The 13395-nt window shown below is 44.0% G+C and overlaps 1 protein-coding gene across 11 annotated transcripts; it reads right to left on the bottom strand.

Annotated features, from left to right (window-relative positions):
• Nucleotides 1-9089: 9089 nt before the first annotated feature.
• Nucleotides 9090-12975, bottom strand: LOC119278155. 11 transcript variants are annotated; one of them, XR_005137633.1, is made up of 6 exons: nt 12645-12969; nt 12031-12469; nt 11881-11922; nt 10009-11067; nt 9719-9796; nt 9092-9513 (listed from the first exon to the last, which is right to left on the bottom strand). XR_005137633.1 is itself a non-coding variant. In XM_037559507.1 (4 exons), the coding sequence occupies exons 2-4, from the start codon at nt 11025-11027 to the stop codon at nt 9328-9330; spliced, it is 414 nt and encodes a 137-aa protein (XP_037415404.1). In that variant the 5' UTR covers nt 11028-11067; nt 11881-12024; the 3' UTR covers nt 9090-9327. The 11 variants fall into 11 exon arrangements, 1 of the variants encoding a protein (XP_037415404.1); XR_005137630.1 differs by having other exon boundaries at nt 9719-11067; nt 12645-12714; nt 12879-12969; XR_005137631.1 differs by having other exon boundaries at nt 9719-11067; nt 12645-12714; nt 12888-12962.
• Between the last annotated feature and the right edge of the window lie 420 nt (nt 12976-13395).

The following is a 13395-nucleotide window of genomic DNA, read 5'->3' as shown; positions in this document are numbered from 1 at the left end:
TGGCAGATTAACTACACATAACATGGCAGATTAAGTACCCATAACATGGCAACTGCATTTATCCACTCAATGAATTTTCCTTCCACTTCTGATGCCCCTCAAGAGTCATTCTCCCAATTTTTTAAAAAAAAAAACTCTCATCATCTAGGGTACAAAACAAAATGTCCACAAGGACCATGTCACATCGCCCCAATTTTTGCTCATGGATTGCCCGCCCCTTTCTTCGTTTTCTTGTGTTTTGCTTGAATCTCCAATCCCGACTTGTACCTTATCTTTCTTGGATGACCCTTTGTGATGGAACGGGGTGGGTTCCTGACCTGGGTCTGTGTGCTTGCTGTTCCAGATCCTATCTCCGAGTTTTCAGATGATGGCCCCGTGGATGAAGGCACACTTGATGTGCGGGGGAACCGGTGTAAGGCTTCCTCAGCTTTCCTCTTCTTGATCTCATCAAGCTCTCTTTTCAGTGCCTTCCTGTGTTTTTCTGCGACTCTCGCTGTCTCATCACTCTTGCACGCTTCATCAATTAGCTCAGCATAGTTCTTTGTCAGCACAACATGCCCCACGGCTTCCATGGTTGACTCAGGTCTCTCGTCATGCACAGCCAGAACTGCGTGTGTTGTCTGCGGCGCCAACGCGTCGTCAGCGTCCCAAGTCCATCGCCGCCTTATGAAATGGCAGGGGATCCGTGTCACAGCGTTCATGTCCATTACTTTTAGTATGTGACATCACACAATGTCGTCCTGTTCGAACTTGCAGCATTGGCAGTAGTACTCGCCTTCGCCTATCGAGGCTTTGACGAAGTAGTTCCTTCCTTTGTCCGGGTCTTCAGATTCTGAATCTGACATGCGCAAAATAGAACACACCTTGAACGTATGTTCATCCACCTGGAAAGCCGTGAACATGCTGGCACGCTTTATTTCTTCCTGGAATCTGCAAGTTTTGTGTGTTTTCTGTTAAACTATCATGTGCTCTTTTCTTGTACCACCCTATGTTGTCATGGAAATAGAAATACATTTTGTTTGAACATGGCAAACATAGTTCATTGAACATGGCAAATATAGTTCGTTGAACATGGCAAATGCAGTACACTAGACATGGCAAATGCAGTACACTAGACATGGCAACTAGAGTACACTAGACATGGCAGTTGTAGTACATTTTCAACTGGACATCATCATTTTCCACACCAACATTCCCCAATGGAAGCACATTGCATAAAACATGGCAACTGCCCTTTTATTTAAACATGGCATCTACAGTTGAGTAAACATGGCAATTGCATTTCAACAAACATGGCAGATGCATTTTATTAAACATGGCAACTGCATTTTAGCATATGTGTCGCTAATATAACATTTTTTCCAGTTGACATTGGCATTTGCATGCCAACATGCCCCAATGGAAGCACAGTGCATTAAACATGGAAACTGCACTTCATTCAACAAGGAAAATGCACCCGAGCAAGCATGGCAAAATAGGATTTTCATTGAACATGGCAACTGCAGCTGAGTAAGCATGGCAAACAGTATTTCATTAAACATGGCAACTGCATATCATGGCAACTGCATTGCACTCTATAAGGCACCTACTGCCTTGGTGCTTTTTCTGCAAATAAGACTGTAACGCAACTGACTTACTTGTTAAAGATCTTGTTGGTGTATATCTTGCTCATTTGCCTCTCCATCAGTAAATACGTTAGCAATTTTGGTTGCTTTAGTGTTGTGGTCGCTTCTACCTATAGCTCAAATCCCAGAATTTTTTGTTGCAAAGTTGTGTACTGCTTGGCAAACTGTAGCAATGAGTTGCCAGGGCTGACGTACCGCTTCAAAACAACATTGAACCCCTCGCTGCGCTGCGTAGTCTGCAGAAAGGGGAAGAAGCACTGCATGAAGTAGGCCGGCACCCAGTACATTCGCTTCTCCCATAGGCTAACAAGAGTCTCGTTGTCTTGGACTTGATGTGTTTCAGTCATGGCCATCCAGCTCCTTTCAAACTCCTCCACCGTCAAGTTGTGGTCCATGCACAGCTCGAATGCCTTGTGCAGCTCTGGACAGTCAGCAAAGAACGGTCCTAGCATCTCCTCAGCCTTCTTTATAATGTGCCACCTGCAGTGCCTGTGCACTGCCAACGGAAAGACCTCCTCTATGCCTGCACGCATGCTGAAATCTTGGTCTGTTATTATGTTCATCGAAGCAAGTCCATCCATGCACTCCAAGAAGGTCTTGAACAGCCAAACGTACCCATCCGTGTCTTCGTTCCGGACGAGCCCGCAGCCGAACTGCAACTACTGATTGTGGTTATTTATTCCTATGAACGGAGCGCATGGCATCTTGTACATATTGGTGAGGTACGTCGCGTCGAATGAAATGCAATCTCGGAAATGTTTGTAGGCTCTCCTTGTAGCACCATCCCCCCAATACATGTTCCTGACACGGTCCTCATCGTCCAACCTTATCCTGTAGAAGAAATCTGGATCTTCCTTCGTTTTCTCATCGAAGTAGGCCATTGTGGCCTCTATGTCTGCCAACCTGCTCTCTCTACGGTACTTGGCCTGTAGGTTTGTGATGTCAGCTGGTATGTACGGCATGCTACTCAGAGTCCCCTTTTTGCTGCGGATGAGAGATAGTATCTGTACCATTCTTGATGCATCGACGTTACAATCATGTAGCAGCTTTAGGAATTGCCTTTCGACGGGGGTGAACCCTCTGTGGGCGGTCAGAAATTTTACCAGGTCGAACTTCTTTATGAGTTGGTGGTTGTGCTCGTCAAAATACTCATTGACCACCCACTGTCCTCCATCAACGTTTAGCTTACACCGGACAGGGCACTCAGTCTTGAGAATGATACCTCTCTTTCATTTCAGAACGACAGGCGCAACACCTTTTCCCTTCTTGTTCCTCCGTGCCTTGTGGCACCTCATCTCACCTCTACTGTACTCGTTAGTTTTCTTAATTTTCCTATGGTACTTGGTGTTGACCGCAAATCCATGGAACTTTGCATATGTCTGGTAGTATTCCTTTGCTTCTTCAAACGATTCAAATCTCTGCCCAATGTACGGTGGCTGAGGTACCACGATCTCTGATTGCCCACCATCTTCATCCCCTTGTGCGTCGTCGTCAGTTTCATCATTCACTTCAGTATCGGCGGCAGTTCCATCTACTTGAGTGTTGGCAGTGATTGTGTTCAAAGGGGTGCTTGTCGGCATTGCTGGAATGATTGCCATTCCCGACTCTGACTTGAAATTGTTTGCGGCATGATTGTCTGCTGGCTGGTGGAACGCGTCTTCCGTGCACTCAGAGCTCCCCGCAGTAGATGTCCCCGCGCCGTTGTTCACTGTAGTTGTAGGCCCTGTAATAGAAAAAACAGGTACGAGAGTAAGATTTTTGTTTGAATAACATGTGTATCGCAATGGATCACACCATCTTCAAGTGATTTGGCATGACATCATTTCAAACAGCAAGCCGTGAGTCTGCGCGTGGACATGTATGGCAGCTGTAGCTGTCCAGTCATGGCAGCTACTATTCAACAAACATGGCAACTATTGTTTTGCCTACAAATAACTACCAATAACAAATGTAGTGCTATTTTTGTGGTTCAATTTTTTTCCTTACCTTGTTGTGCTGCATTTGACCATCTTGTGTGGCCTGTGACACCAAAATGACGTGCTCCACCTGCAATTTGTGAAGCTTGCCACGAGACGTTTGCCGGGTTACCACCAGCGTAATAACCTGTAAGCATAGTAGTGGTTGGTCAATTCATGGCAAATGCAGTTTGTGCTAGCACGGCAACTACAGTTGCCCCTGATGTGGCAACTGCAGTTTTACTGGCATGGCAACTGTAGTTGCATCGGTATGGCAACTGCAGTTGCCATGGCATGGCAAATGTAGTTGCACTGGCATGGCAACTTCAGTTGTTCCTCCATGGCAGCTGCAGGTGTCCAGAGATGGCAACAACAGTTGTCCAGGGATGTCAAGTGTAGTTTTTAATTCATGGCAATTGTAGATGTCCAGTCATGGCAATTGTAGTTGTCAACTATGCTCCTTCTGCTAATTGAGCATCCGCAACTTCACTTTTTTTATGGACTCACATGTGTATGACATCGATGGCAGGTACATGGGTGCTGCCTGATGCCACGTGCTGCATGAAGGCTCTGCATTTTCATCCGTGATAACTCATGAGTCCTTTTGCCAGTTTTTTTGCATGTTCATTTTTCATGTCCACAACATTATGTGCTCTTTTTTTGTTTTGCATTACCTTGATTAGCCATACTAGCTAGTTGAAGTTGGCTACCCGTACATTTGTCAGTGTTAGCGCCTTGTGACTGAACTTGCCACGGGGGCCCCCTAAGAGTGTTTTGGTCATAAGAACCTGCGAAAAAATGACAGTGTACGACATAAGTAGAATGTCATCTTCATCGTTGCGAAGATGGCAACGGTTCTCTTCTTTTGTTATCACGCATCATACCTACGCCTGCATACTGTTCTAGTAGTGGCAGCAACGGCCCTGCAGAGATGAGTTGACTGTACTCTGATGCATCCCAAGGGGGCGTTTCTGGCCTTTGAGAACCCCAAGCATCAACGCCATCTTCGTGATTCATTCTTTCCGTGTCTCACTTCTTTCCGATGTGTTCTCAATCACTGCATGAACAAGAAGGCATCAACAATCCACAAGAATTGTATTCTTCTGCTACTTGCACATAGAAGATAGGGATGGCAAGCAACAGGTCAAAATAGGTGGCAGCTACTGACAACGAAAGGTGGCAACTGTCGTTATACACAAGTGGCAGTTAATTTTTCCCACCCCCTTCATTCCAAAAATTGTCCTTCCTGTCCTTTTTAGGGATTCCTACTCATCCATTTCATACCCAACTACTTGCGTCAATTAAACTAGGAACTTAAGTTAATCTCAAACGTAGTACATGGCAGATCTGGTATATTCTGCCTGGCAATTGCGAATATACACTGAACCATGCAATGTTCTACCCCTATAGCATGGACCCAGTACAAGATCGGGAGATTTTCATCCTTAAGGATGAGAAGGATGAGATCGGGAGATTTCACCTGGTTTTAGATGATCGTCTCTGGAGGGCTGGGTTGGAGTGTGGGGCTGGGGGTGGGGAGGGTTAGGGTGTGGTCTGCGGTGGGAGTGCCCTACGGATCTGCTCTGGTTGCCATGGCAACCAGAGAAGGCCGGCGACAGAGGTCGGGGTTCGAGAGGTGGGGGACGATGGCGACAGACGAGAGAGGGGATGGATCGGAGGCCGGGAACGGCTGGGTCGTGCGGGCAGCGGGTTGTCTGGCCCGGACGGGGCAGTGCGGGCGGGGTTGCCACACACCGGACGTGCGGGCCATGCTTTTGTGCGCGCGGACGTGGTCGTGCGGGCCGGTTCCCGTCCATGCCACATGAAGCGTGCGGGTGGGTTCCCGTCCATGCCACACGTGTGGCAGTTATTCGGACCCTTGCTAAATTCCCACAAACGAACGCAAGCAGCGGCCGCACAATAAGCAATCCAAGCAGCAGCGGCAAATTCCCCTGCCCGCCATCGTCTTCGTCTTGCTCCAGATCGACGACAAGGTCCCTTCCCCCCTTCTGCGTCTGTGCTTCCTTCTTCTCTGGCTGCTCCAGCTAGATTCAAACTCGTGCTTCCTCCTCTCCCAGCCGCTGCAGCCATGCCCCAACCTCACGGCGACCACTCCTCCCTTCTTCCTCCTTCGTAGGTGGCGTAGGAGCTCCGGACGGTGTCGCACTTGGAGGGGCGCGAGGGGCGGCGGCGCAGGGCTCGCCGGCGTCGGGAAGGCATCCAGGCAGCGGAGCTCCACATAAGAAGTGAGACGGGTCGATCCGGCACACGTAGCTGCTCGAATCCGTCCGGCTTCACGCACGCGACTGCGTTTGAGGCTGTTCGGATGGATTCAGAGATGGATTTCGTGAAGGGTGGGTTCTGGGGAGAGCGGCGGCGGTGGAGTGTTGCGGGGAGGGACAGAGAGGAACCCGACAAAAAGCACCTGACTCTCGTGGGCCGTAGGATGCGGTGATGCGCACGGAACGAGCGGTCGAGCCGCGGCCGCTCGGTTCGACTGAATGGTGCGCGTGCACTTTTAGGCCTCGTTTGTTTGGCGTGGGTTGAAGGGGTTTTCAGAGGATTAACCTCGCGAGGCCCAGAATCCTCCGAAATCCTCGTTGGCCCATTTGGTACACGGGGTTTCGACAGCCCAACACCCTCAATTTCCCTTCGATCCACTTGTTTCCACGCGGTTTAGAAGGCTCGAGGGGGGGCTCGAGGATTTTGGAGACGCCGCCGCCCGACTCGTGAACACGCCGCCGCCCGACTCCTCTCCAAGACTCCGCCGTCCAGCGCCTCCCCAAGACGCCGCAGCTCGACGCCTCGATGCCAGCGTACCTCCTCCGGCGTACTGGATTTCTCTCCGGTGGTATGTCCTCGCCTCCCCTCCTTTCCCCTCGTCGTCTAGGGTTTGCCATCGGCCATGGCTGCTGCCTCTTCCTCCCGAGGTGCCGGCCGTCAACCAAGTTGTGGGCGACGATGTAGGGCTCGGCGCCGTAGTTGCTGGACTTGTAGTAGAGGTGGAGCAGCACGGAGCAGCGTCCACATCCCTTTGCCTGAACTTACCATCTGCATCTGTTTCCGTGGATCGACTGAGGATCTGTACATGTTGAACTACCAAACAGATCGTGCTGCAATGGTTGCAGGTAGTAATTTGACCACTTTCATGCTTCCTTAGTTCCTTTGTTTTCTGGAGCTCGTGTGTACCTGAATTTTGAGTCGTTCTTGTTCATACTGAATGAGCATTGCGGTTTAGATAGGTATACGGTGTGCTGGTACAATGCTTGCAGAGTTGCAGTCCAGTAGTTTGAGGACTAGCAAGCGTGTTGCTTTGTTCTGAATTACAGTACAGTACATGAATTTGAAAAAAAGAAAACGGTGCATTATCAATTAGACATTCTTCTGCTTTCATATGTTACCTCAGCAAAGGTACTAGAGTGCTTGCAGATTGGTAATTAGAGGACTTTGTACCATTGCGCTAGTTTTTGAACTCGAGAAGTACCTGAATTTTGAGTTGTTCGTCACTCATGAATGAAGGTACTAGAATGTTTTACCTTGACACTTGTTTTGGTCCCCACCTGTTTTGCTCTGCTTTTGAAATATTTGCGAGCTGACCGCCACGTGGTCTCTGCTTCATTCTGTGTATTAAGTAGTCTTCTCGATATTTATCAATTGTTATGCCTCATATCACCACTTGTTGAGCTGGAGAATTGATTTGTTATACTGGCAGCCAGCCTATACATTGGTTTGTCTGTCTTGACGAATTATTAGTTTGTAATCTGGAAAGCATCTTTCTTTAAAGAATTATTCCTGGAACAGTTTGTTAGCTCATGATAAAGGAAATCTGAAATGCCTCCAAAGATTCAACTGTCCACCTATTTTGGGGTTCAAGGGAAAAGAAGGAAAACTCCAAAAATGCCCCACACTCACATGCCCCCAGACCCAAGAGAGACAATTCCTATGAGAGATCAAGGTCAAAGATCTGATTAGGATAGGCAGGCCGTATACAGGGCCACTCTCTGGTCCTTCCAGCTGAGTTAATCCAACTATATATAATTGTGCCTGTGCATGTCCATCCAACTATATATAATTGTGCAGCTGATTTAGATAAATCAAGTTTCATGTGCCATGCATGTCGATAATCATTTTTATTTATAAATTAATAGAGTCAAACTCTACGAGCTCTCTGTTTTCTTTCATATAAAAGTACTCTGCGCGTTTATTGTCCCTTTTGAGAACACTGTTTGCGGATAAATCAGGCTAGTCTAGAACCATGCGTGTTTCAGATAAACCTTTGTCAACATACATATCTGCAAACTGTATGATCTATCTAAACCTTTGTCCTTTTTCAACTTTGCTGCCCGTGGGCATGCTTGTGCTGCTGTACAGACTTGTTTGTGCATGGAGTTGTGCTTGCAATGTAGGGTCTAGAGGCATGTATAAGGCACAAATGGCAGCTCAATGGCAATTTTCTTTTATAAATGGGAAGAAGACGTTTGGACTCTTTTCCTTTTGTGAGAAGGGATCTTTTGTTTTATGCTAAACTGAACATGCTTGGATTATGGTAGCCATCCAGACTCTCATTTTGCTTTTGTTTTATGATCAGGTTCTCAGGCAACCAGAGAAGCAAGATTAAACAATTTGGACAAACTATTGGCCATTCAAAAACTGGATGATCATGACATCATCAAGAGCAATTCATATGTATGACAACATCATTCTCAGTGGTCTGTAAAAATATAACTAATTGTGAGCTATTGCACAAGTACCCTGTGTTGCATTATGTTTGTTGCAAAATTATGGTGTTGCTGTGAAAGATCATGGATGAGATATTATTGATTCCAAGTCATGTTGTTTTTGAGAAATCATGTTGTTGCTGTGATATAATTGATATTGTTGTGATGAGATATTGATCTAAAGTCAGGCAAAAGTTATGTTATTGCTGTGAAGAATTGCTGCAAATTATTCTCCTGTAGCAAGTTCTTTTTAATATGATGTTGTTTTACTTCTAAAGATTGCATTTTTACACATTTGCACTATCTTATCTGAATATGGGAATCCCTCCCTACCAAACAAGTTTTTCATATGGAGGGGATTGTATCTAGAGGGGTTTAGAGGGTTTCAAGGGGATCTGGGGGGATTGGGTGGAACAAGGGGATTCACCAAATCCCCTGAAATCCCCTCCTCCCCAAACCTCCCAAATCCACTCCTACCAAACAAGTCCTTAAGGTTTTAGGTTCAACTAGATGACCAGTTGCGCCAATGGCGCAAAGTCCCGAGAGCAAGCCATGTATTGAAAGAGTGTACATTAATATTATTCGGGCACATAATACTGGAACCCCCATACATTTATTATCTCTATTCATTCAAAGAACTAACCCGAGCAGGCATTGCAAGACTATTAAGAATCGGTATGAAACTAAGAAAAGTGGGCATCCTCTATAAACATGCATATTGACCAATGGCATATGAGCACACAATCACCCAGGAAGAAAACCACAAGGAGAAGCATAAGGTAAAACAGAAATTTATGATACACGGTCTGTAGATAACAATATATATAGCTTCGAGTGCACTATATACCAGTAGACATGACCATGAGGACAGATTCAGAGCCAAATGGCATGGAAAGGAGTCAAATATATACCATAGAAAAACAAAACTGGGAATGTCAAAAAGACGTAAACAGGGCATACAGATACAACGGCACGGTAAGATAAATAACATGATGTAATAGTGGCTATGGTTTCATTCTGGTAAAACCATCACAAAGAAATAAAATTCACATGAAAATATTTGCTTCCTACAGGCTTACAATGATAGGTGTAACTACTTAAACTCACAATTGGATAAGAAGAATGTATGATGAAGGCTAGAAGATATAAAAGGACAACAAATTTAAACAGAGCCTTTGTTTCCATCATTTTTTCACCTGGAGAAGTGATGCATTGCTACATAAGAATGAAAAGCACAATTTGAGAGGAATCACAAAGCCAACCAGTACATACATTGTTTTAGAAGGACATGAACATATTTTTCTTCATTAGGACTTTTACAATTTATTATTAGGAGGAATTTGTTTCAGGAGATCCATTTGGCAAGCACAAGTTGATCATAATGCAACAGAGAACATTCACCATGTAAAATCAAGATTACCTGAGACTGTTGTGGACCAGCCAAACCATTCAGTGCCTCTGCAAAAGAAAGGTAAGGATTTGACAAAGCAATTCCAACCTGTGATAAAATAAATACCATTAGTGCTACATAAACAGGTTAGTGCATGTAGGGGATATAAACAGGAAACAAGTAAACAACCAAAGCACACTAAGCTAGTAGGATCACAAGCAACGCACAAATAATTGAAGGCCAACCAGACAAAGCTGCTCCACTTCAAAAAGGCTACAACTTGCACCGCTACAAATTAGGAGGCTTCATATGCTATTCACCATTACAACGATGATGCGTCGCACGGGCAGCAGTGCCTTCACTGGCTCAGATCTGGGTGCTTGTAGGCTAGAAGCTCTTGTTCGAGATAGAAACAACAAGCACATACTTCTGGGCAACAACGCGGGAAATCTCAATAGGCATGGTTACATCGCCACCTCCTATCTGGGCAAGATCATGCACGCTTGTAAAACCGGGGTACTTGTGCTAGATCAAGGCCATAAGTGGCTTGCCAACAATACTCCTTGCAGCTTTATCAAACCACATGAATTCTGCTTCAGCTGCGCCATCACTTCCAAAAGTGCAGACACAGTATCTAAATATGATGAGTCAAACGGACTTAGAAGTAACTTAGCAAATATACTGAAATACATAATGGAGGTTACATAAAACGGATGCCATTACCAATTATCATCATTGACTATCAGCAAGGATCCCAAATTGTCTATTTAATACTAACATTCTCATGGTGAGTGGAAACATGCATTATGACATAAATAATGGAGGTTACATACACCACTATGTTCGATCGAGGGCATGTTTCTGTAGGTTACATATGTCTGAACAATTTTAATATTATGTTATGCCGACCCTAATTCAATATTTGGTCTTGATGCTTCTATTAAACAAAGCCTTGCTCGTTTGCACCAGTATGTTTTGACTTTTGAGTGATATAAGCTTATTCAATGACACAAAGAGTGATATAAGCTCATTCAGTGACAAGCCTGTATTTAACTCCAGGTTGAGGAAACCACATGCATATAACTATATAAGAATACTGGATGCCGACATGATCAAGTAAGATGTAAAACATGAATGCAGAAATAGAGGAGAATGCATTTGCATGTCCTGTGGTGTAGTAGACACCTACCGAGCCTCTGCGGTTGGAAACTGCAACATAAGGCAAGATTTTGGTAACATCCACATGATCTGAAATGAATGTGAGTTCACCACCTAAAGAAGGAATTCCTCCCCAGTGCTTAATGCCAGACTGTAAAGCCAGCTCCTTCTTGTACACCATGTCAATTTCTTCCAATGCCTCAATATGTTTTCTGATAGAACTGAAGAAAGAAATAAAGGATTACTATAAAACTAAAATGGGTTACACGGAGTACAATGCGTATAGCTAATTTGGCATGAAATTAATTTCTAATTGCACTTTTTAGGCGAGGAAATTAAATTCCAACGCGGCCTAAATCAGAGATATGGTTGTAACTGCATACATCTAAACTAAATCACGACATGAGTTTTGGAACAAAGCACAAACAAAAAATATATTAGCGTATCATATCACAAAAGCTCAAATTTTTTCTCTCCAGCAAGTGGCTATGTGAACATGTTGATGTCCTGGTTAAAATGGAATTACAAAATAAGGGAGGCAAGTACCTAATAAATAAGGGATTCCAACAAAAAGGGAAAATAAACAAAAGAATTACCAGATTGTTGATATATCATATAAGCATAGCACTTAGCGGCATGACAACTATACAGCAGTTACATTTGAATATAATGGGGTGAAGATGATGTTCAGTTGCTGCAGTTTTTCAAAATGACAGAGATAAAAGCCAGCAAAATCATAATGATATTCTAGAGGACAAAATGTAATGGGAAGAATGTCCATGCCGTGGTGGAAAGAAAAAGACATATCACTTACAACCAGGTGTACACAAATATTCTCCTAAAAAGCATGAATAATCAACCAGGTGTACATAAATATTCTCCTAAAAAGCATGAATAAACAAAGAAAGAAGACCGATCCATCAAGCACAACATATCTAAACATAACATTCATCTATTGTATCAAGCAAACTGTCACCAAAAACATGTAGGAAGAAGGCAGGTAAATCATTTAAGAAAAGAGTGTATGATCTCACCTCCAATAATAGAAAATCTAGATCAAGGAGGACATACAGGTTCTGTAGCAACACAACCATGCAGATCAGTCATAAATACTATTGAGATCAAAGTATGTTAGCAAATAATTTTAACCCAATGAAACCTAAACAACCGTAAAAATAAGCTACCTTAGATTAGATTGGCTCAGAACCATCTATGCCTCTGCTATCGACTTGGGAGTGTTGATTTGTGGATTAGAAGCCATGGTTCGTTTGAAAGAAATTAGCAGCAACAAAATTACAATAATCATGCCTATATTTTTCATTCTGGACCAAAAGTCATTCAATGGTGTACCACATCTCAACATAGTTGCCATTCCTATCAACGGTTATTAAGACAATACTAAGAGCTGATAATGCACGTCCTTCTGTAAATGGAAGTTAGAGAGATAAATGAGAAAATCCATGAGCTAAACATGAATTAGAAAATCAGCTGACACAATCCTCAACGTCTGCCATTCTTCACCGCATGACTGGGCCGCTGCAACAGAAACATGTACGACCAGAAGCTATGTAGCTGACCAGGTTCTGAACGAAAGGCCATTCCTTCATATCTTTGCAATGCCCCCTGAAAATAGAGAATGAGAGTCAATATAGATCAAAATATTGTCAATTCATTACTCACTAATCGGTAACATATGCTTGTCAAATTTGAGGCTCTAAAGCCAAAAAACAGAGGGAGAAAATCCTGAACACACATGAAAAGAGGAACATAAACGACAGGAAAAGCAGCCAAAGTATACCTTCAACTTCAATCCAATGGTCACATTGAGTTCACGGCCAAATCCTTCGTACATCCTCATCTGCAGCTATCTAAGGCAGTGAGTGGAGAACAAAGATTTAAATAAACAAATCATTGCGGACCTGGAACAGGAGAGGAATGGTGGAGCACATGGCAAGAGGCGCAAGTAGAAATTACTGTGAATAATGACAAAAGCATGGTAACAAAAGAAAAGTTGGAGGAGATAGGATTATACCACACGCACCGTCCAGGAACAACAGACCTTTTGAGACCTTGCATACAACCCCAATGAAACCAATGAGAAGATCAGCTGCCCTATACAAATGCTCTGCATCCAAAAACATTATCACAAGATGGACAAACTTGAAGTTGGTGTCATTGACGCCAGTGAAGCACGACAGGAAACAATGGCCATATCGACATGTCTGGTTAAAAGCACCAGACTTAATTATGCACGTTATTTCTTGAAGCATCATATCCTTACAATTAATCTTCATATAGAGTTATTTTTTGTAGTCAGCCAGTTCTCAAATCTGCACCTCTCTTTTTGCATCTGTATCTACTACCTCTTGATCGACTATCAACCAAAATAGGTAAAAAGGTAGACCAAGCACATTGCACACCAATAAACATAAACTAAAGCATGGATTGAGCAGAAAAATCAAAGAACAAGCGGGAAGACTTGCCTGCTTACTGGGAGTTTTCCTCGATAGCAGTTGAGTACCACACCGTCTTAAAGATCCATAATAAAA

Source organism: Triticum dicoccoides, chromosome 3B (assembly GCF_002162155.2).
Source record: "Triticum dicoccoides isolate Atlit2015 ecotype Zavitan chromosome 3B, WEW_v2.0, whole genome shotgun sequence".
Taxonomy (NCBI): Eukaryota; Viridiplantae; Streptophyta; class Magnoliopsida; order Poales; family Poaceae; genus Triticum; species Triticum dicoccoides.
Note: the sequence above shows the minus strand (reverse complement) of the source record. Positions and strands in the feature narration are given on the sequence as shown.